At 45.2% G+C, this 23,971-nt stretch overlaps 1 protein-coding gene across 1 annotated transcript in view; it reads left to right on the top strand.

Annotated features, from left to right (window-relative positions):
- Positions 1–21,934, top strand: part of LOC119176739 (cytoplasmic dynein 2 intermediate chain 2) — a 176,305-nt gene extending 154,371 nt beyond the window's left edge. Inside the window, exons 5-12 of the mRNA XM_075877260.1 lie at positions 2,824–3,003; positions 3,618–3,748; positions 5,523–5,676; positions 10,925–11,029; positions 14,973–15,142; positions 17,144–17,346; positions 20,076–20,256; positions 21,732–21,934. Coding sequence (XP_075733375.1) covers positions 2,824–3,003; positions 3,618–3,748; positions 5,523–5,676; positions 10,925–11,029; positions 14,973–15,142; positions 17,144–17,346; positions 20,076–20,214 — 1,082 coding nt within the window. The 3' untranslated portion in view covers positions 20,215–20,256; positions 21,732–21,934. The remainder of the gene's footprint in view (positions 1–2,823; positions 3,004–3,617; positions 3,749–5,522; positions 5,677–10,924; positions 11,030–14,972; positions 15,143–17,143; positions 17,347–20,075; positions 20,257–21,731) is intronic.
- The last annotated feature ends 2,037 nt before the right edge of the window (positions 21,935–23,971 follow it).

The following is a 23,971-nucleotide window of genomic DNA, read 5'->3' as shown; positions in this document are numbered from 1 at the left end:
TTCGTAGCACTGTCAGAAAACGATGGACGAGTGGCCTGAAACCAAAAGTCTATCTGGGCACTTTTTTTTGTAGACATCCTTACCCTCTCCTAATTTCAGCATTTTTTTTGTTTTGAGCGCGTGTACGATGTTTGCCGACACGTTTCCTTTGGGATTCTGATATGCAGTAGTGCTCATTATGAACGAAACCCGGAGGGGGAAAAGACGGATTTCAGTATATGGCTCGTTCTTCGAAAAGATCGGCGCAGACTGCAGCTTCCACATTTTACTTCGCATTTACGAGCGAAATTCGAAAGGCAAGTATGTGAAAGAAAGAACGAAACATCTTCTTGCGGCTTTGAAACTGAGTGAGCAAGAGAAACGAATTATGATGCAACGGGCGTTCAAGTGTGGCGGCAATGTATACCCATGAGCGGGTGCAGTTAAATGTCGAATTCTCATTGTGTCAGGTTAAGACAATGCAGTATGGATACCATGCGCTATTAGCAACACAGCGTGCGCATTTCGGGCGAGCTAAACTGCGCAACCAAACCCGCAGTGGCGTTGCACTATGCTAAGCACGAGTTCGCGGGTTCGATTCCCTGCCACGACGACCTCACTTCAGCTGGAGCTGAATGCTAAAGTGCCGGTGTGCTTAGATTTAGGTGCAGGTTAAAGAACTCCAGGTTGTCGAAGTTAATCCAAAGCCTTCCACTAAGGACTCGCTTAGTGGATTCCATGCTGAATGGTTGTGTCATCCGCTATCTTTGACGCCAGCTTAGCTTTCGCTGATCGGCCCGCCGTCCGCAATCTCCTGACGCCGTCTTGCTCTAGCCGATTGGTGCCCCGTACTTGGACTCCATCGACCGTGTCCCAATATTTTTCTATTCTCACTCTCTACTTATTACTCTATGCCTTTTAATCCCTCTTATCCCATTCCCTCGTCACCTACATACTGAGGTGTCGCACTTAGCTGCAGACAGAGGCGGGGCTCACTTTTCTCTTCTCCTACAAAACCACTCCTCACCCACCCCCCTCCACCATCGCATATCGCGTTTGGCACGTAACACTCCATAATTAATTTCCAAGCACAACTGTCTTCCTAAATATAATGTGAACCACGGTCCATTTTTAAATTAGGCTCTAGTGAAAGCGTTGTTCGGAAAAGCAGTTCGCAGCGAATCTAAATGCTGCACATATTTCTAGCGATGGTGGTTGCCCAACGACATATAGATCCCTCTATCAACAAAATGCTTCGGGAGCTTGGTAAAAAATATTTTCGGTGAAGTTAGCCAGGACGAATCTATATTAAGGAATCTTTAAAAATTCACTCATGTATTCAACTTTCATGTCTAAACACACGCATGGCGGCAAGCAGGCACGAAAATTCAGGTGCGACTTTAGCGACGAACTTGCAAGCATCTGCGCGATGGCTTTACGAAACTTGATCGTGGATGTCCTCGAGCGTTATTTACGCGCGAAACTGTTGCCTCGTAATGGCTTGATTGGTGTCGAAGAATGGTACGCGTGCATCTAACATACACTGACGGCGATACACCGCAGTGCAAAACCTTTCATTGGCATTTGAATTATACAAACAATGCGGCGAACATTATTTTGCTGCCAAGTTCGTTACAATTAATGAATGCTCGAACCAGCGCTCGGATTGCGTGCGTTTTGACCACATCGTAAGTCATTTAGTGATGTGTTTTGCTGCTTGTTCCCTTAGAAGACTACGTAAATGGCTGCACACAAATGGTTCAGCGTTGTAAGTATGCCCGAAGATAAGTAGGTGTATTTGAGAACGCAATTCTCGAAATATTTTATTGCGATAGCTATGATATGGACACTCTCGGCTTTATTTTGCCGCCTCCGTCGGCGTCACCGTCACTCACCGTATAGGTATACGTATCTACATATCTATAAATGAAAACGCAAGAAAGAAAAATAATTCAGGAAAAGACACCGGCTCGCGGAATCGATCTTGGAGCCTCTGCATCGTGAGTGCGAGGCGTTAACCACCGAACCACCAAGGAACACGGCCTTGAACGTTCAAACGGCAAGCTACTTATATCTACCACTTACCGCTGGTGACGGGCATGGGTGGGCAACTATCGTGTTTTCAGCATTAGCAGCAAGATGGCGCAATAAACGCTCGTAGCCACATCGTCACGACGCGGTGGAGCACGCTCTCACATCCCACGCGCACTTCGCCCCGCAGAGAGCATGGGATAAACACTCACTCGCGCTTCCTTATCGCGCGGTGGGGAGGATCGTACGTCTTGTCTATCCTTCGGCTTTCACCAGAACGATTCTGTTGTAGTTACCGGGCGCAAAAATGTACCTGCAATCGTTTCACAGTCTCCGTTTGCGAAAAGAGTGCGCTTTTCAGACCCAGCGATGTAACAACTGAGACGCTTATTCGCGTTCATCTGTATACCTGAGAGTACGTTTCGTGCGTCATTTGTGCGTGAGAAACGCGCGGCACGTTTTGATCTGCTGGCCATTGGGCGGGTGACCTTCCAATTTGTTGCTATCGCATTCATCGCTTCACCTTTGCGGCATAGCTGGGACGTTTTTCTGATGTTCACAGCTTGTCATACGTCTACTTTGTAACAACTAATTTTGTCAACTGCCTTACATATAATTAACAAGCTTTTATAGTGCAGTAATCAAGAGATGAACTTGTTCAGCAACGGCCGCATAATGCAAGATCAATTCTGATTATGGCTAAAATGCATATATAGCGTCCCCTAAGCCCTAAGTCCCTGCGCCTTGACTGGCGTTGTATATCATGTCGCATATCGTCTGCAGTAGTTGCCTTGACAATAACTTCCAGCACATGCGGAGCCGTTAACCACAACGAATGGTGCACACACGAAGCTGGGGTGCTTCTCTGGAATCCCCATCGACCCTCAAACAGTTGCAACCACAACGGCAGCTTTCTCACAACTGACACCTGTGTCACCTCTACGGCTTTTCACCCCCAGAGGGCGTCGGTTTTGGTCGCAGGCACAGTTCACGGTGAGTATGGGCGTTTCAACCCCATTTCTTTGCGTCTTCTCTCTCCAAGCCAGTTTCATTCGTGTGGTGTCTAATATGCGTTTACATTTCATACACATTGAGTTTTTATGCGAAAACAAAACAAACTACATGTTGTATGTGTATTTCAAAAGTAGCTGCCCAAGGTAGACCACCTTGTCTAGAAACAGTGGAATCGGCACGCCTTTTCTTTATTTTCGGTTGTTCTTGGTCACGTGTGCAGTAACAAGGTCGCCAAAGTTATCAGAGCGTGACTCTCCTATTATTGTACATAAATTCTTCAGCGGCAGTGATGTAGAAATAGTTTTATTGTCGGGAAGACACACTTGTATCGTGAGCATAATACGAGCATTATACTGAAGTATTGTGCCGGCGTGGTTTGTGGTAAGACATGGTGTCATATGCACGTTACCCGCGGGGAAAGTACTCACGCCACTCGTGTGCGAAGTTGGGCCGATTGATTTTTGGATCCCCGCGGCCAGCATTGCAAACAATGGTTGGAGCACTCATCACGCGGTCGCAAACTCATCCTCTTCTTCGGCTTTCCTAGAGTGTCATGTTCTGCTGGAGAAAAGTATCGAATGTATCTGCTGCAGGAGACATCCTGCTCTGGGACATGCAAAATGCAAGTGACCAGTGGGCCTCGTCACCAGCAGTGATGCACGACAATCATCGAGATTTGGTCAAGTGCATTGAGTGGATCGGAAACACTCAAGAGTCGACCTCTGTAAGTTATAAGGAGGAGCATGAAGTTAGTACTTATTCATTCGGATTCAATTTTATAATACCGTGTTACGTGATTGAAGTTATACGTAGCACACGACTCATAATAGGGGCTCGTACCACGAATCATACTCGTTTATGACGTACAGTCGACCAGCCACGGCCCTCTACCCTTTTTTTCCCATGTCATAATGTGTACTTCATGGCGCATCGTCATCGATATGGGTATAATAGTTTGTGGTAAGGACCATATGCTGTGCAGTTCTCACTAAATATAAAAGTCACTACCGGAGAGCAGGCAGTCTGGAGAGGAAGCTCAAATAGGAGAGTGGTCTTTCAGGTGGTCCTTGTACTTTTTAATGGTGCTAGTTAAAAAGAATAAAGCTGAATTCCTTATAGAAAACAGAAAACGTACTGTAACAACAATGGAATTACGAAGTCTATTCGTGCCTCTTCGTAAATTTTCTATTTCAGTGACGAGTTATCTGCGTCGGAGCTTTACGTTGTTACGTTCGCACAAGTATGGACGACCAGTATTGCCAGGTACCACTGACAGGCTCAAAAAAAAAAAAAAGCAATTATTGCTGGCAACATTTTCTTGCGGCTCCACCATCCGTCTGCGTTTTCTGTTCTTTCACTGTGGAGTCACACCGAAAGTTCATTGTTTGTTAACCATTATTTGACCACTTGTTTGAATCTCACGTGAAAGCTTAACGTTGAGATTGCCCTCAGAGGTAATATTAGGATTATTACGGGGGACGTTTTAGAATCAATCACTCGAACACATGTGTACGCTGCTATGATTTATTTATTTATTTATTTTAAGAAACTGCTGCAAGGAAGAAGGTGAAGGGGAATCCAAAAGCTAACTGGGTGGTGCGCCTCAGGTCCAGGGCTCCACTGGCTTTCGCCGCACGGCAGTTCTAATGTAGGAACGCGAATAGTGTTTCCAGCTCCGAGCTGGTGAGACGAGACTACCGCTGCTCATTTTTGAATGTATATGCTATGGTTTGAAAAACCACCTGGTATTTGTTCACAGCCCCATGAGGCGTAGAAGAGCGTTGGCGTTTCGCCACACCATGGACAGATGTACTGGCATAGAAGGGTGAATTTGACGCCGTCTGGGTAGATTTGTATATAAATTCACTTGAATCTTTCTAAGGTGTGTGGCATCGCCCCGCCGCGGTGGTCTATAGTAGTTATGGCACTCGACTGCTAACCTGAAGATCGCGGGATCAAATCCCGACTGCGCCAGCTTCAATTTCGATGGAGGCGAAAATGTTTGAAACTAGTGTACTTAGATTTAGGTGCACGTCAAAGAACCCCGGGTGGTCGAAACTTTCAGAGCCCTCCACTACGACGTCTCTTGTGATCATATCGTGGTTTTGGGAAGGTAAACCCTATAGATATTTTTAAGGTCTGCAGCATCCTCGCCATCTAAGAATTTGTGAGAAGCGCCGTATATATGTGTGTCTTGTGTCCCGCCGGTGGGCGAGGATATGCTTTGACTTTGTCCCGCTCGGTCAATGAGCTCTCGAGCTAGAGCACACATGAACCCTCTCGTTTCTTTCGAGTTTGTCTTGTTACAAAATAATTCATCCGAAATAATTCATTCAAAATAATTCATAATAAACAAAATAATTCATCCGCAAGGAACTCTTTTTCCGGAGTGGGCTAGTCATTACGTATTATTAGCTTAACACTTTGCTCCTTCAACGACGAAGTGTCACGGATCGGGATATTGATTAGTGTTTTGTATATGTTTGGGTCCTCTCTAGCTGATAAGCTGCGGTTTGGACGGTCTGGTCATCCAATGGATGTACGAACCCCGAAAGGGTCACCTAGAAGCCATCAACTACTTCTTGCTGCTCGCCGAAAACGTACGACTCCACAAACAGATTCCCAGTGGAGCAAGCAGCGCACATGTCGGAGGTTAGTCGGTGTTTTATTCAATCAACAAGTCCTTTGAGCTTGTAATATGCGCAATTACATGGCTTCGTTACTATATAACTCGCGGACATGCAGACGTGCTTTTTTAAATTTCCCGTCACCTTTGTTTCTCCGTAGTAAGAAGCGCAAAAAGTCCCTTTTTAGCTATACGTACTTGAGCACAGATAAACATGCCTAATAACCCTCCCCATCAGCTCTTCTCCTCTCGGAAAAACTAGTGTAGTGTATCTGTATTATATTTCTTATTAGCGTCTACGTGGTCACTTACTGCAAGTGTATCGGGTAAGCTCACCGTGAAGATCTTATACAAAAGAAAAAAACTGCCACGTTTTGGGCGAGCACTTGTCTCCTGTATTGTGCGGGATACGGCTTCGTCTCACAAGCATAGATTTTTAAAATGGAAACAGTGCACACACACAAAAAAAAAAGGACGACAAGAAAGAGTGCTGTGTGTCGTTTCCTTTTTTCCTTGTCTACATCTTTTTTTCTGCCCTGCGTTTCTTCAAATATGTATATGTGCACCACAACTCGGCCAACTTGCCATTTTGTCACAAGCATGCATTTGCTGCTTGGCGTTGGAGGCCTTACGTGCATATACGCACATGACACTATAGTTACTTATACTTCACCAGTTTTATTTTAGAGAACTAAGGTGACTTTGCTGCGAAAGTTACCATTCCTTGATCAGCTGCGACTGTTTTACTATTGCTAATTCTGGAGACCCTTTTAATCTTGATTACGAACCGCGCACGGGAGCCATATTCGATGTTGCTACACCATTTCACTCACGACAATGAAACTTTTTTTCTTGGCGCTATCACGTGGTGACATGTATTTCAAGCAGCATACCAGAATGCACCCTTAGCCAACCGCAGAAGTTGAGCGTTGACTCGAATGGCACGAAACTCCAAGAAATTATGAAAATATAAAAAAGGGCCCAACAGTTAAAAGTTCAAGAGTTGTGTAGAATACATACTATATCGCAGCATAAGGTTCAGATGAGGGCTAATTAAATGTCAGGACAAATAATTAAAAAAACGAATGAATTCCCTGAAAGAACTGAAGGTTTTGCTGTGAGCATCTGGGATCGTTGCACCACCTGGTGGATCAGACTTCAACCGTGCGCACCTTTCTGAGTGGCCTCTGTGATTCGCTTCAGCAGCAGGACGGCTCGCTGCCAGAGTTGTTTCAAAAGACTACGTGATTTAGAGCAGCTCAACTCGTAGAGTGCACTTGAATTATTGAATGAGCTCAATAAAAGGGCATAATGTTTTCCACCGGGTATGTGCCATCAAGATGGCACGTCATCATCATCATCATCAGCCAGACTATACGCCCACTGCGGGGCAAAGGCTCCTTCCATGATCCGCCAATCAACCCGGTCTTGTGCTTTCTGCTGCCACGTTATACCTGCGAACTTTTTAGTCTCATCAGCCCACCTAGCTTTCTGTCTCCCCCTCGGTCGTTCGCTTTCTCTGGAAATTCATCGGTTATACTGCTTACGTGCTACGTGCCCGGCCCATGTCCATTTCTTCTTGATTTCAACTATGATATCCTTCACTCCGGTTTGTTTTCCGTCTCACTCTGCTCTTTTCTTGTCTCTTAAGGTTACACCTATCATTTTCCTTTTTATAGCTCGTGGCGTCGTCCTAAATTTAAGCTGAACTTTCTTTGTAAGCCTCCAGGTTTGTGCTCCGTAGGTAAGTATCGGCAATATGCAGCTGTTATATACCTTGCCACTGAGGGTTAGTGGCAGATTACCACTCATGATTTTAGAATGCTTACCGAATGTGATCCACCCCACCCTTATTCTTCTAGTTATATACTATACGCAGGACGACGCAGCGAGATATGGAAAGGAAAATGATAGGCGTAACCTTAAGAGACAAGAAAAGAGCAGAGTGAGTCAGGGAACAAACCAGGGTAAAGGATATCATAGTTGAAATCAAGGAGAAGTGGACATGGGCCGGGCACATAGCACGTAGGCAGGATAACGCTGAATGGTTCGTTTTCGCGGTTACTACCTGTTCTAAGTATTTATATTCTAACTTCCAGCATCTCTCCACCTATCACAAAATGCCGTATTCTGCCGAGACTGTTGCACATTATTTTAATTGTGCATAATAATTTTCAGACCTACTCTTCAGCTTTCCGTGTTCAGTTCAGTAATCGTGATCTGTAATTCGTCCCCTAACATACTCTCTATTAACTCGTATCCTTAACTCTTCCCAATCTAGGGCCCTAGAAACCTCCTGTAAACACGTGGTGAATAACATTAAAGAGATCGTGTCTCCTTGCCTTACACCCTTCTTTATTGGGATTCTGTCGCTTTCTTTATGGAAAACTATGGTGGCTGTGGATCCACTGTAGATTTCTTCCAGTAAGTTTATGCAGTATTCAGCCATCCCCTGATTCTGTAGTGTCTGTATTACTGCTGATGTCTCGACTGAGTCAAACGCCTTCTCGTAATCTGTGAAAGCTATTTATAAGGATTGGTTGTACTCCACGCATTTCTCTGTTACCTGATTGATAGTATCAATATGGTCTATTGTGAAGTAGCCTGTACACAATTCTGCTTGGTCCTTCGGTAGATTGAGCTCTAATGCAGCCTTAATTCTATAAGGTTTTATTTTTCTAAGAAGTTTGTAGAGAACAGATAGTAAGCTGATCGGCCTGTACTTTTTCAAGTCCTCGACGTCTTCTGTCTTATAGATTAAGATGATGTTGGCGTTCTTCCAAGATTCTGGTACCCTTTCCGCCAAGAGACACTTCGTATAAAAGGTGGCCAGTTCCACCGTCTTTCAGCTAATCCGTTGGTGCTTTATCATCACCAGTGGCTCTACCTGTTCGCATTCCTTCTAGGGCTTTCCTTATATACTTCCCCTGTCATTACTGGTTGAATGTCGGATTCTTCTGGGTTATTATTGCTTGTTACGATATCATCCTGGTTGTTTCGGCTTCTGTACAGCTCCCTGTAGATCTCCTCCGCCACCTCAACTATGCTGTCCATATTGGTTATAACATTGTCTTCCTTGTCCCTAATGCATACATCTGATTTTTGCCTGTTCACAAGTTTGCCTTCACAACGTTTGAGCTTCTGTCGTTTTCTACAGCCTGCTCAACCATCTCCATGTTATACCTTATGATGTCGGCTACCCTACGCCTATTGATTAACTTCGAAAGCTCCTCTAGCTATATATATTGTCGGTTCAATTTGAGGCTTTCACGGTTTGTCATCTCTTAATGAGATTTTTTGTCTCCTGAGATGGTTTGCCGTGCTCACCAATAATTGTTCTCTTTTACTCTAAAGTCAGTCTACCCAAGTCAACCAAAACGTCGCCAAATGCTGAGGACTAGCGCCATTAAAGAACATTGAGGTCGCCTTAAAATTTTTTAATGATAGGCACCTAGTTGCCTCGATAGTCTGGTTCGTAATAGTAAAATGATGCGATATACTTCGGCTTCCAACAAAAATGATAGAAAAAAGACTGTTTTAATGCTGAGTTTTTAGTGTAAAGAGATCCTGCTGCATTAATTCTGGAGACAGAAAATCGCCTGTATAAATGTATATACTGCAGTTAAGAACGTCCGAGCAGCGAGCGTGCACTTTCAGCAGTGTGCTTAGCGTTCAGCTGCTCGAAAGTCGAGTGCTTCATTAAATGATAGAGCCGGGTGGGATGAAGCAGCTATGCAATGGGTGAAGCGTTTCAAATAGATTACAGTAGAAGCAATAGCACCCTCCGCGTGGGCTTGGACGTCGGCTTGTTTCTTTCTACGCGGTGGGATTCACTAGCGGACAACCTTTTCCTTATCATATCACCTTCGACGTCCTGCACCCAGGGCTCACTAGGTTATTGGTGAAACACTACTGAACGCAACATTGCCAAGTATACGTCGTCCCTTTTACTCCGTATACTCTCGAATAGGGTCCATTTTTGTGGCGAGTTAAGCGAATGAATGTGCGTTATGAAGAAAGGTATGGAGAGCGCAGTAAATAAACAGCGAATCGCTCTGTCATTTAGTTCTTCAATGGCGCATCAATATACGCGGTTCTTGTCAGTATTACCTGTCCGAAGTTGGTCCTTTCTGCAGCAGCGCTCATTGTGCACGGGCTATGCATTCTTCATGAGAGGCACGAAAACAAAAAATAACGCTGGAAGGTGCTGCTGAAACTCTATTTGTAGTATTAAAAGCCAAAAAATTCGAAAGAAAAGACGGCTCGAAGAAAAGAAAAGGCGAGAAAACACAAGCACACCTACTTGCCGCCAGAGATTACGCTACCGCCGTTTTCGTGACAGACAAGACATCCATAAACTAAAATATTGCAAAATTTCGCTCCTCCTCCTTTTCTCTCTTTGTTCCCAGTCGGTGTGGAGTTTTCCATTTTGCCCACCTCAGTTACTTTTCGTTATTGTCTTTATATTTTCTGTTTTGTTATTCTCACGTCCGTTTTCTTCATCGAATACACCTCGCCTATCTTTTATCTATTCATACCTAATGATGAAAACGAGTAAGAACATTTTCTTCCCTCTCACTCACTCGCTGCACGAACCGTCTTCACAAGGTCAGTCAGAATTTCAAGTGACAAGGCATAAAAATTGTTCATATCATCACAATTTCCTTCTTAATCACACACGACGGTACAGTTCTGTTCAACACATCGTAGTTTGACTCGTACTTCTTTTTTTAAATTACTCAAGTAAAATGAATTTATTTTCGCCTTCCTCCCACGCCTAACTATGAGAATTAAGCTGATGCAGTGCTATGCGTGCTCGTGGAGCGCAGCCCAATGTACATAGCATATGCCCACAGGTTGAAAGGCGGGTGACGCCAACCACCAGGAGACCGGTGCCTGCCGGCCATCGAGCTTCTCGAGCGACTTGAGGCGTAATCGACTAATCCGACAGAGCCGCGGGGAGAGGTGCAGCGGATTAAGAAAAACAAGACCGCTCAAACGCCTTCGGCTGCCAGTCCGCCTTAGCGCCGCAGCCCGTCTGTTTCCGTCAACGTCATGTTGGAAAACTCGCGTCCGCAGAGAAAACAAGTTGGACATGGCGTCCGGTAAACGCGCTGTGTGATCTAAGCTTGCGCTCGAAAGGGAAAAACGCATACTACACCCGGTTGCAGGTAGTTGCTTGTTTGAATGTTTTCAGGTGGACGATACGCCGGCATGCTGTTACTTTGCATCGTGCAAAAAACACTCGCTTATTCTCCCTCGCTTCTTTTTCAGTGACGTGCCTTGCAAAGAACAACTTCGACGATGAGGTCTTCGTGATAGGAACCGAAGGAGGAGGAGTTCTTCAAGGATCCCTCAGTCTATCGAGGCCGATAGCGCGTAAGACTTTTCACATCATGCATGCCCTTCCAATGCGACATATACTTTTCGGAAGCGGAGACCTGAGGATTCCGGGAGAACCATTTTGTTGTTGTTGTGCACGTAAGCTAATTTTGCGCGTCCCAAATCTACGCCTCAACGTACTTAGGGAGTGGAGGTGCTGTTTTAAAGCTAAAGCCAGCCGTTGCCATCTCACTAGAAGAATCGAACGGATTAACGTTGTATAAAATATGTCGTAGAACAGAAAAGATTTTTTTGCCAACTACCACAACACAATGTTATGGCGTCTAGCAAGAACAAAAAAAAAGCTTTATCTTCTAGTTACCAGCGGATTTAACAAATGTGCTTTTTCCATGTAAATGAAACTCAATGTGCGTGTACACTATTGATTTTATTATGAATCTTGAATGTCATGGTAAATAGTACGGAATATTATGATATCCGTAATCAGTCAATGATATTTAGCCCGCAACAATCATCTGTTATAGTATTCCAGTTAGTCTGGAATATAACAGATGGAATATAACTGGAATATAACAGGTTAGAACCCGCCCACTTTACCGCATTCTGTTTGACACAACGACCCCATATGGTGTATCAAGTTGAATCAATATATCCCGAGGAAAGGGTGGACGCTCTAATTCGCAACCATTAAATTTGCTCAAGTTTTACCATCCTTCGCCCGACTAAATTTGCCTGTATTTGAATGGGGCTCTTAAATACGAAGTTCGCTGGTTCACAAACACTGACTCTAGTCACACTGTTCGGCTGGTCTGTCAAGGTTATCAGTAACATGGTTAGTACGGAGCCTGAAAATGGAACTGCAGCGAAGCTACACGTTCACGTCTTTGCAAAACTTCGACGGCATGAAGGTGACGTTATCTATTGAACTATTTCAATCATCTCGGAGGTTTAAACAACCTTCTCACCCATAGTGTAACTACCGATTTAACCATTTAACAAATAACTCGTTGATCGTGTAAGCAATGTTAAACGAAGTGCGGATAAATGATCTCCTGCCAGTTTAGCTTGAGTGACGTGCCGGTGATTATAGTGATTCCGGAAAGAAGTGTATGCATTCCAATCTACAGGCACCTGCAAAGAAAAAAAAGGGGGCGGGGCGGGATATGATGGCATGGAACTCACACTGCATAATAAGCTAGTATATACGGTACGGCTAAGGTGAGAGACGTTGTGAGATAGAGTGACGAGTTCGGCTCCTGCAGTGGTAAATAATAAAATCATCTAAGACGAGTTGCGTAATCGTAATTCATGACATCAGGACAGCTGTAATTCAAGCTTTAAGGCCCCCGATACTCAAGCACAACAGCACTCGTTGAGTATATATAATTCGTGTCGCACAACTTGGAACAGCCTGAAGTGTACTGCAGAAGTTCGCTTATTGGGGATCAAAGATTGTGCAAGCGTATTTGAGTTTTCGTAGGACGAATGTTTTATGGTGTAATAACCTTACAATGGAGAGTTCTATGGACAAATTACACTGTGAGCACCCAAGAGAAAGGTTAGCAGAAATTGTTATGGGTACAACTTGTTCAGTCCAAATTATTCGCGACAAATGACGACTACTAAGTATTGAAAAGAGTCGGCGTCAGACGACTTGCGTAATAAAAGTTGTTTTGAAAATACTATAGAAAAACGTAGTTTCTATGGCGTTGATATGAAAATTATCATATCAGGACCTGTTCATATTCAGGGACATTGTACTGCCGTTCACCGTTTATGTATTCGCAAAAAGTCATCCTGGAAAGTATGGGCATGACAGAACAATTTTTCGTGGCTTTATACACTCACACTCATGTCCAAAAGGCAGGCGTAACACAAGACGCTAGACAGAAGGTCATCTTTGTAAACAAGAAAAAAAAAAAACTTGGCAGATTCCACGTACCTTGGGAATCGACGTTATGCGAAGCAAGCGGAGAGAAGCTGACCATGTTGTAATTTTTTATTGAGCGCAACATTGCGAAATGACGCTAAATATATGTACAAATGTTACACACACAGACATAACCAGTTGTTTGCACTTGCTCAACGATGCCTTCAAGAACATGAGTATCAGCAACACCATAAGCGATAAGCTCATATGAAGCGCTGTTGCTCGCGAGAATGGTAGCCCTGGACACTGCTAGATAAATTAACCGCATCGGATGGCGCCTCATTTCAAGTGATTGATATGTGGGGTTTAACGTCCGAAAACCACCATATGATTATGAGAGGCGCTGTAGTGGAGGGCTCCGGAAATTGCGACCACCTGGGGTTCTTTAACGTGCACCCAATTCTGAGCACACGGGCCTACAACATTTTCGTCTCCATCAGAAATGCAGCCGCCGCAGCCGGGACTCGATCCCGCGACCTGCGGGTCAGCAGCCGAGTATCTTAGCCACTAGACCACCGCGGCGGGGCGTTTAACTTCAATTGACGTTAACCCGACGTGACGGCTGTATCTTAGGAGTATATATGTAACGCTTATAAAATTGGACAGCCAGCACTGCAACCACAATTGACGTTTCACGAATATCAGGATCTACTTGAAAAGTAGTTCCGAGACATCGCGTGGCTCTGTGGTAGAATACTTGATTGCCTCGCAGAATGCTTGAGTTCGATTCCTGCTGGGACCCTTGCATATAGGTTCTTGCCCCGCCGTGGTGGTCTAGTGGCTAAGGTACTCAGCTGCTGACCCACAGGTCGCGGGACCTAATCCCGACTGCGGCGGCTGCATTTTCGATGGAGGCGAAAATGCAGCAGGCCCGCGTACTCAGATTTTGGTCCACGTTAAAAAAACCCCAGGTGGTCGAAATTTCCGGAGCCCTCCACTACAGCGTCTCTCATTATCATATGGTGGTTTTGGGACGTTAAACGCCAGATATCCATCAATCATTTAAGGTACTTGCATTCGTCGGGTCAACGCTGCCGATGTTGGCTTTTCTTAACGCTCACGCGCTCAATTGCCCACGAGTGTTCTCGCAGTTTTTTGGTAGATACTGAGGGTCAATTACCTGTGGCACGTACCCGCATACCAGTGGCACATACTCACCCGCGGCTATGTACTACTGTTAGGCGGAAAGTGTTGAGACAAAAAGTTAGGTGGGCAGATGATATTAATAATTTTGCAGCTATAACGTGACAGCGTGCCGAAAGCACAGGACCAAGTTGATTGACGAAACATGGGAGAGGCCTGCAGTGAGCGTAGTCAGGCTGACGAACGAACAAACGAACGAACAAGCACATGGGCGGCTAACGTTTTTCCTCCATCGAAGGCCAGGATTTGATCCCACGACTTGCAGATCAGCAGTCGAGCTCCAGTACCTCTACACCACCGTGGTGGGTGACGAAGAGCTCCTATACGACAAAGAATCAGATACTTGTTTAAAGTAGCCTTTTGACAGGCAGTGCACTCGTAGTTGTCACATTAGCTGGGGTACTTGCACGTCAACTCGACATTGCAATCATCGCTGCATATTTCGGTTAGGCATTTTTCATAATTGTTGCCATAATCCAGATTATCTTTTTGCCACTTCATAGCTGCCGTTCTTAAGCGCTGCTTTTTTAATTAGAACATGCACCAGCTGCAGCAGCTTTCTCGACAACGGCTTAGTTTTCACATGATCTGGTATTGGTTATAATATTCATTTTCATGTCCATGAATACAAGATTGGGGAGATTAATGTGTGCCCTGTCGTCCATTGGTTAATGTTGCTTTTGAATGTTTTGCTTATTTACGCGATATGCAGTTCATTTTCCCTGAAGTTTAAGCTCTCAGCTGCAGGCAAGAACAACAAAAAGAGAGAGAAAAAAAGAAACTCACGTGATATTTCGGAAGGCGCCGAGCCAAAATTGGGAATTTAAGCACAAAACACCTCATTTTTTTAAGTCTTAGGAAGACATTCTTCACAAAACGTTCGAACTTTTTTCTTCTTCGTTACAGCCGTAGTCAACGACCACGCTTCGATAGAACGCACCTACAGCTGCCCCATCGTGGCACGATTCCCTCCCCACCGCGGCCACACGCTGGACGTCCACTCGTCTCCCTTCGAGAGGAACGTGTTTGCGTCGGGAGGCATCGACCGAGAAGTCAAAGTGTACAGCTTGCTACAGGTAATCCTATCCGGTGTAAAGCTGGAAAAAGAGGCCATCGGAGAGTGTTCCTGCAGTAGAGTTCTTGAATGGGCTGGTTGGTGCATCATACGAAATGGAATAACGCAGTGCTTCAGACTTGATAAAGACGACAGTCGCAGGGCTGACTAACAACCAGTTTGTTGCTCGTCATCGCACGTCCGTCATCTTCAGTCCGTCTTGTGCAAAATGCTTTGTTACTTTTCATCGAGGGTTACTATACAGAATGCATACCGACCGCGGCGGTCGCATTTCGATAGAGGCGAAACGCTAGCGATATGCGTATACTGTTCAATGTCATTGCACGTTAAGGAACCACATGAACACTAAAAGGGTACGGGATTGAGCTTTTGGTGTGGCTTCGTGACTGCGAGCAGCGCGAAGAACGAGGACACAGAAACGAACAGGACCAAGCGCCGACTACCTACCACGCATTGACGGTACGTTGAGTGCAAAAAAGATGTTGTATACGGAACTCCTTTCCCATGTGGAAAGGAATACGTTGGTCAGACGGGTCGCTGCATAAATGTGCGCCTTCGTGAACATGAGAGTTCACTAAAGGGGGCCGCTTACTCACACTTAGTGATGCACTGCAAGGAGTGCACCTGCCAACCGAAATTTTCCGACACACGAATAATTGACAGGCGCAACAAGCGGACGACGAGAGAAATAATGGAAGCGTATAGAATAAGGAAAGGAGGGTACAGTTGCGTCAGCCAAGCGTCAGTTCTACTAACAGATGCGGAATTTGATTTTTTGCACGTCACATAACCCAGTGTTTTTCTACTTTTTATGTTTTTTTGTTTCTTTGTTTTTTACGTTTTCTTTTCTTAGTTCTTGGCACGTGTTTGTTTCCGGTTGTGGGCGCGTGCATTTTTTGTCATATCACGTTGTTGATGATGACAAAGGAAGTCGGGAATGACGTACATGCGTGTAATGTATTTATTAGTGTTCGCTTCAAAATGAAATTTTCAGTTGCTAGTAAGCGCTTGTCTGTGTCCTCTCTGAGTGTGTGTATTTTTGCGCTTGTCTCATCATGAACCTTTACCAACACGCCCAACTGGCAGTCATCCTAAATGGTTAGCATTGTTGATAACGTATTCCGTGCACACTTTCCAGGAGAGGCGACGTGTCACGTGAAGACTAAGCTATTTATTTCAATTTACGTCATAGAGAACAGCCTTGTTGAAGAAGTGAACGCGGCCCCCCCCCCGCGGTGGTCTAGTGGCTAAGGTACTCGGCTGCTGACCCGCAGGTCACGGGATCGAATCCCGGCTGTGGCGGCTGCATTTCCGATGGAGGCGGAAATGTTGTAGGCCCGTGTGCTCAGATTTGGGTGCACGTTAAAGAACCCCAGGTGGTCGAAATTTCCGGAGCCCTCCACTACGGCGTCTCTCATAATCATATGGTGGTTTTGTGACGTTAAACCCCGCATATCTATCAATCAAGTGAACGCGGGGGATTATTACTGGAGGACCCGCAAGAATTATGCATGGTTTAGCATTTTAGTGTTTAGTTCTATGAGTTAATTATCACACCACTCAGATATATTGTGGAGATATTGGTATAAATTCACAGAGTCAATGTTGTTAGCAATTTTATTGTAGATCACGCGATTCCCCGAACACTGTGATCTAAAAAAAAAGAAACTCCGTCCTGATGGTCATTAGCATTGCCGAGAATGAGCAAACGCTTCGATACTGCTCCTTGCGGGACGCTAAATTAATACCGGTGAGCTGATGGGGCATCATCGCCAACTGTTACGTATTGGTGCCGAGGAAGTCTTTAATTCATGCTAATATCAAGGCCTCACTGCTATTATGGTCGTTTTGTGGAATAGCTAGTTAATCAGGAAATACTCAAAACCTAATACTCAAAACCCTTTGAGAAGTTGCGAATGATTGCGAATCGCACAGTGTACTCCACAATATCAGTGAGAAGTGAGTATTGATGGAGACAGCTTGACGCATGCTCTGATCCCAGTTGGAGCCAGTGCTGACCATTCAAGTGTCAGAAGCGGCCACGAGGGTCCGCTGGTCCCCCTCGCAGCCGGCGTTGCTGGCAGCGCTTCAGGGCGACGGCCGCCTTGGCTTCTACGATCTGCGTCGCACCACATCTCCCGTGGCAGAGTTCCCACCGCGCTGTGAAGGTGGCGCCAGCACTAGCCTCGAGTACTGCGCGCACAGGTAAAGCGACAAAGGGCTGCTTCCAAGACGTTTCACCGTGACATCTCGAAAACGCAGGCAGCGTTCTGCTCTGGCAAGTATACGGCCGAGAACGCTTGTCCATGAATTAGGCCCGACAGTGGGGCGCATTGAGTTGCAAAATAGGCACGGAAAGAATAGCCAAACCTGACAAAGGTGCCGGAGCTTCTCTTCATCGCCTTCCAAGCCCATCATGTGGGCCGAAATAACGATATAAAGCCGTACTGTAGCCGTGCACGTTGAATCTTCTTGTGCTCCACTTTAATGGCTCCCCTTTTTTATAGACATAACAAAGACGTTTTCAACTACTGCGTCGAAGGACAGTGTGTAGGCTTGCTCTGGACAAATGTCAGCCTACCATTTTTCACCACTTTCCAGTAGAACAGACTAGCTCCGGAAATAGAAATAAGCAGACAACATCGCTCTGGAAGTGCTTTGAACCTGCTTTTGTAACACAGCATAAGAAGTATCGTTAACAGCGAGACATTCTCTAAAACAGTGCTCCTGTACTTATGTTGAAATCCTGTGAATACCAAGCTATTCCGTCTCAATCTATAATCGCCTACAAACAAACAGGAGAATTGGTCAAGTGCAACTCTGACTACGAGACATCAATCAATCAATATTTATTTATTTATTGTCGCCATAAACAATGCAACGTTATAGGTGCGATAAGTATGAGGCCAGAGACAAGTTGCATTGACGAACATGGAGGTACTTTTACATCGCAAACACAGACACGCCACAAATAAAGAGACCGCACACACAGGCGGTGACTAACAATTGACTTTATTTTGGGAAAGGCAATGCATATATACCTCCAAGGCAGTCATACCACACATGCGTCACGCAATGAACAAAAAACACAAAATTGTAATCTGAGTTGATAGATGAAGCAGTGTATTACATACGCGAAGAAATGAAATCAAACTCGGATCTCTTTCTTTGTGGTGTGTCTGTGTTTGCGCTGTAAAAGTACCTCCAACTAGGCCCAAAAGAAGTTTTACTACATTGACGAAGCTGGACTAAGCTCCGTGCTCCTTTTTTCTGATCTGATGTGAAATTCGTGAACACTGGGTGCGAGTCGACGCTTGGACAAGCGTACCGGCCTTCTTCAAAACGGGAGCTTGTCGAAGCGTCTCATCTAGCAACAACCAGCGTTCACGAATTGTTCATCGCTTCAAACTTCCCTCTTGGACATTTTTCCAAGAGAAGAGGAAAGAGGGGATGCTCGAACGCGTTCGATGCTCGAATAACGCGTTCGAGCATCAAACGCGTTATTCAGAGATCGTAATGCATTCCTTGGCATTACTGTCTGTTAGATCTCATTAATATTGGGTCAAAACACGGAAAAACGAGCCCTTAGGTATACACTTCTTTCCCTTATTTCATTTAACGAGGGTCTCGTACTGGCAGACTTGGTGTCATTAGGTTGTATACGAGGGGCTATTAATCAGCTGCCCGCTCGTAATAAGTTCACGTGCTACGTGACGCCAAACATGCGCATAAAAGAGTGTTTCACACTCGTCGCTTGGCTTATAGATGGCGCTGACTGCCACTCCTACTTCTAAATTCACATATAAACCCAAAAAAGGGGATGGAGCGAAGGCCGCTGTGGTAGCTCAGTGGTTAGAGCATCGAACGCGTTATTCGAAGGTCATAGGTTCGATTCCTGCTCACGGCTGGTTATTTTTTCATCCACTTTTCTTTCTTCTTGTTTACATTCCATTGGTTCTAATAACTTCCCCTGTACATTCCTTGGCATTACTGTCTGTTAGATCTCATTAATATCGTGTCAAAACACGGAAAAACGAGCCCTTAGGTATACACTTCTTTCCCTTATATATATATATATATATATATATATATATATATATATATATATATATATATATATATATTGCGCAATGAGTTTTTGTGCCAACATTCTGTTCTCATCAAAGCTCTTTTACCGGTTTTAGCCTTCCATGTGCCTTCTGCATTCAAAATGCAATAGTGGATGTTATGACATCTAGTGTGGATAACGTAACTAATTTGGAATTTAAACCACTGCCAGTTACAGGTAGTGCTGGAAATCGAATGTTCTTCTTAAAAAACATAAAAAATAATAAAGGTCAACAGCACTGTTAGTTTTGGGTTTCGGTGTTATTGTATTACCTTGACGTTGTAGATGTAAAGTTGCAGCTTCCGTATTAATGCGTTGTCCTGCTAAGCTCGAGGCTGCCAAGGCTGGATTGCGACGTAGGAGAAGTGTTGTGCACATTCATTTTATTCTTGGCCGTGGCGGCCATGAATGACATCCAACCCGTGTGTGCATGTGTGTTCGTGAGTGTGTGAGAGAGACACAGCTAGAGATTGTGTGTCTTTGTGTGAGGCCCTAGTTCACTATGTTTTTGGTTGCCATAAGAGCTTTTTGCCACTGCCACGTGGCACGTCTCTGTATTTATGACAGGCCTATTTTGTGGCATTGGAGTGTTACGAAACGCGTGTTCACGTGCCCTTCGTGAATCGGTACCACGAGTGCTTCGTGAAACTGCCCTTTCACTCCCCCATAACTGAAAGTGCATCAAAGGGGAGTCCGTGCACATTCCGTCTGTCTCTAACTCTTCGAGGACTATCGTTTGTAAATATGCTGCAGTAAGAATTAGAGCCGCAATTTCTTAGGGAATTGTCGCTTGGTGTAAAGACTCGCGTGCATTTTTCGTGTGCAGCCCAGACCTGCTCTTAGTTGGACGCGGGTCAGGCAACACGGAAGTCTGGCAGCTGGGTTCCAAGCTGGTGGCTGCAGGCGAAGTGAACCAGAGTGACGTCATCAGGGATGTGGCCAGTGGCACCTTCGTTTCCGAGTAGCCCACGCTCCCTGGTAGACAGCCATCACCCTGTGCACTGGCGGTACGCTTTTGTATGGTTTGCTATTATTTTGTTGGATATACGTTAGTTTTCTTCATATCCGAGTTGCTTATAGCTCCTAGGTGACCAATAACAAGATGACAAACAGGGGTCAAATTTACCAAGTCTTTTTTTATTTAGTGTTGTCTACCCAACTGGCTGGTCGCTTTCGCTGACGACATGCCCAGCGTAAGGATTAGCTAGTATTTTAACTTGCGAACAATTCACCGTAAGAGAATTCTGCAATTACGCGCCCAAAAAGTCATATACACAATTTCTATTTTTTTTTTTGTGCTCGAAGTGCTTTATCGTCAGAGTTTGGTCTCCTCGCTAAAGTGAGCTAGAAATGGTTGTGATCTTGACTGCTGATTTGCAGGTCGCGGGGTCGAACGCGAGTGCATTTTAATGGAAGCCGAATCCTATAGAGGCCCGTGTGCTTATACTTACGTGCAGTTTCAAAAACTGCAAGTGGTCGAAACTTCTGAAGCCCTCCACTGCGGTTTCTCTCATTGGCTGATTGTCGTTAATTGGCTGGTCGCATTTTACTGATACATCCGCCGTAAGAATCAGCTGCAATTCGTTTCTACGTGTACAATTATGGCGTAATAGCTATTTGTGACTTCTACTCGAGAAGATTTGTGAATCGGGCACGAAATCTGGAACACTAAAAGTGTACGACATTTCGCCCTGTTTTGTTTATTGCACGTGTTTCCTTCCGTTGTGACATATACCTTCAAATGACGTAAATAATTTAAGCAACGCTCGTGTGAGGGTGCCTCAATCTGCATAGATTGCGTCATCACGAAAAATTGCTTCGAAGGGGTTTAGCTGAAATACCTGAATGCAAGAGGGGGCTGTGGGCCGCCCGTAACCCTGACAACCGCCAGCAAAATCGTCAAGGCGGTAATGTGGGCTAGTTGCATGGTCGTGATACTGGCATTCATTTGAGTGCGACGTTGCGTTCAGCGTCATTTTGCGCATGCGCGCTTGTGCAACGGGTCTTTAGTTTTGTATATTTCCGTACAGTAAAGTCATTCCATGTCTCTAGCATCGGTCCTATCTATTTGTCCTGACTAGTGTCCACATCTTTATTTTTTGCGCTGCCGAAAGGAATTCATAGGAGTAGGCGGATGCCGAGGCGTGCATTGCAGTTCAGAACTAAAAAGAGCGTGAAATTTCGATTACGTTCGACTAGATAGGGACACGCTAAACGGCAACAGAAATATAGCGGTTCCGTGGCGCTTTGTGACCCGCACGTTCCGATTCGGCGTTTGGGGTGAGTAACGCGCGCTGTGCGCAGAGTTTAGTATGATTTGGACTCGTCGGTCTATATACGAGAGTGCGTGCATGATTGCGACTCGAAGCGAAATGCCGCCGGCTCTTTTGACGAAAACCGCTCAGAATTAGCTGCAGTGAGCCGCGCGTGCCATGCACGGTGTTTTCCTTTCGGCTGAATAACCTTTCACTCATATTCGCAGATGTCCAGGGAAATTCTTTCGCTCGTGAAAGCGAGGCTGGAGCCTGTGCTGCTCTAATCGGGATCAACATTTCACGGAAAGCGTCACGAATGAAGTACAAAGAAGATGATACGTCGCCTTTGCCCCGCGCGGGGCTGGAACAGTTACCCAAAGAAATGACTGATGAATGTAAAAATAAAGAACAAACTGCACTGCGTCCCATACGATGCGACAGTGTGTACTCGTTGTGTACCGCAGGTATCAAAAACATAGCCATGACGTGAAGGAGACCCGCGATGAGGTGAGTTTCATGAGAATTCACCACCATGCTTACATTGATTACCGTTCACGCACCATGACATTCAGAACACGGGGACGTACGCGGACATTTAGTGTGTTACGCAAATTTCCTAATGCCGCTGCCATCGGGCATTCGCATGAATGCACCCTATGTCCCTTGGCATTTTATTTCACTTGCGGTATGTCGCAAAGTACAGTCTACCCCACCCCTACATCTACGATGAAAGATAGTCGGAAAGATTACTTGGTCGCAGACCAATATTCAAGATGGCGGCGGGAGAGTCCTCAAGAATGCACACCTGTGCTTCAATTAAATGCTTTATTGAATATGCATAGATTTACTGTTTTCACTGAACCTAAGGGAATCCATTTTTGAAGTTCATGTGTTATGACAAGCGGGCAAACATCTTCTGGAGTATTCCGGCAATTTGTGGCAACTCAGCACGGAACCCCGAGGCAACATTCTGTAAAGGTACTAAGAAATGGTGCCCATAACTGAAGACTCCCAGAACTTGGGTTCCTAGCAACGCCTGCTGCAATAAAGAACATGTTTTAAAAAAATGGCGGGATGCAAGGGGGGGGGGGGGGCTTGCTCGGTCATAGGCGTATATTTAGTCTCCCAACCAATGAAAGGAGGCACCTGCTCGGGCAGGATATGCCTCTTAAGACCCCAGGATGTAAAAGGGCAAGGGACGTGAGCGGAACTTGCTTTGACACTGGATCTCCACAATGACGGCGGAGAGGAATTATTCCCGGAGAGCCCTTAATAATCAGAAAATGTTCCTCCCCAAATTAAGCATGTACCATCGGTTATGTCAGTTATAATATACAAATTCAAGGAAATTCGTATTAAGTCAAAAGCCGCAGCAAATTAAAAAAAAAGGTAGAAAATGAGGAGGTACACATGAAAGGGAGGAGGGGGGGTACTTTACAGACCGTTATTTTGTATCCCCCACACGAGCGCGATAATTTTGAAATTTTTGCTCCGCAGTGTTTAGAAACGGCGTATATCGGGTGCTCAATTCGTCAATGTCCAGATTCAGGATGTTTTATTCCTCTAAATAGATCATATACTCGGATGAGGTGGCAACACTTTATTAGACAAAAGGATTCGGGCGTGTACGTCACAGGGTTCTCGCACAATCCCAATGCGCTGTGTGTTGTTGAGTTCGTGCAATTACGTGCCGTGCATGGGCGGCCCGATCAGTGGCGATCTGCTTTGCCAGTCCGTCGATCGCAGCAGGGTCTCCTATTCCGTGTGGCCAGTGGCTCCGGGCCCAGCGGAACGCCGGGCATTCCAGGACAATGCGTGAGGGTGTTATGGGGGCGGGTGCACTGAGCATAGGACGGGGTGTACGCTCCTGGATAGACTTTCTGTATATAAACTGTACATATACTGTAGAATCTACCCGGCAGTAGACTTACTGTGTTCTCTAAAGGCATACGTCAGCAAAAAAAAAAAAAAATCAAACTTTTTCAGTGTCACTCGAACAATTCATTTTACTCAGAGTACTCTCACATACTTGCCAAAACTTTTTTCAAGTAGACTCACTCGGACTCAGATTCACTAGGCTTTTTTTTATCAGCAGAACTCACTTGAAATCGATCTCGGACTCGGGGCATGACCTGAGTGAGCGTGAGTCGACTCACGAGTTCGTTCGCGTAAAATTAGCTTTCCCGATAGAAACGCTGATGTTCTTTAACGGCAAAATCCCACATAATCGGTGCCCCACGCTATGCTTTTGCACCTTGTGCCTTAAAATACGAGTAATCTATCAGTGGTATCACTATGCTACTCACAAAAGGAATTTTTATCAGGAACTTCCCGTGAAAAAAAACGTTTTCGGGGGAGGTCATAACACCCTTCGTCCCATTTTCAACTCACACTTTCGACCAATAGATTACGAGCTGGTGCATGAACGCTAGTGCGTTGAGATATGTGCGTACGCGTGAATAGACTT

Source organism: Rhipicephalus microplus, chromosome X, assembly GCF_043290135.1.
Source record: "Rhipicephalus microplus isolate Deutch F79 chromosome X, USDA_Rmic, whole genome shotgun sequence".
In the NCBI taxonomy this organism is placed as follows: domain Eukaryota; kingdom Metazoa; phylum Arthropoda; class Arachnida; order Ixodida; family Ixodidae; genus Rhipicephalus; species Rhipicephalus microplus.
The sequence above is the reverse complement of the archived record's forward strand: the minus strand, read 5'-3'. Positions and strand labels throughout refer to the sequence as shown.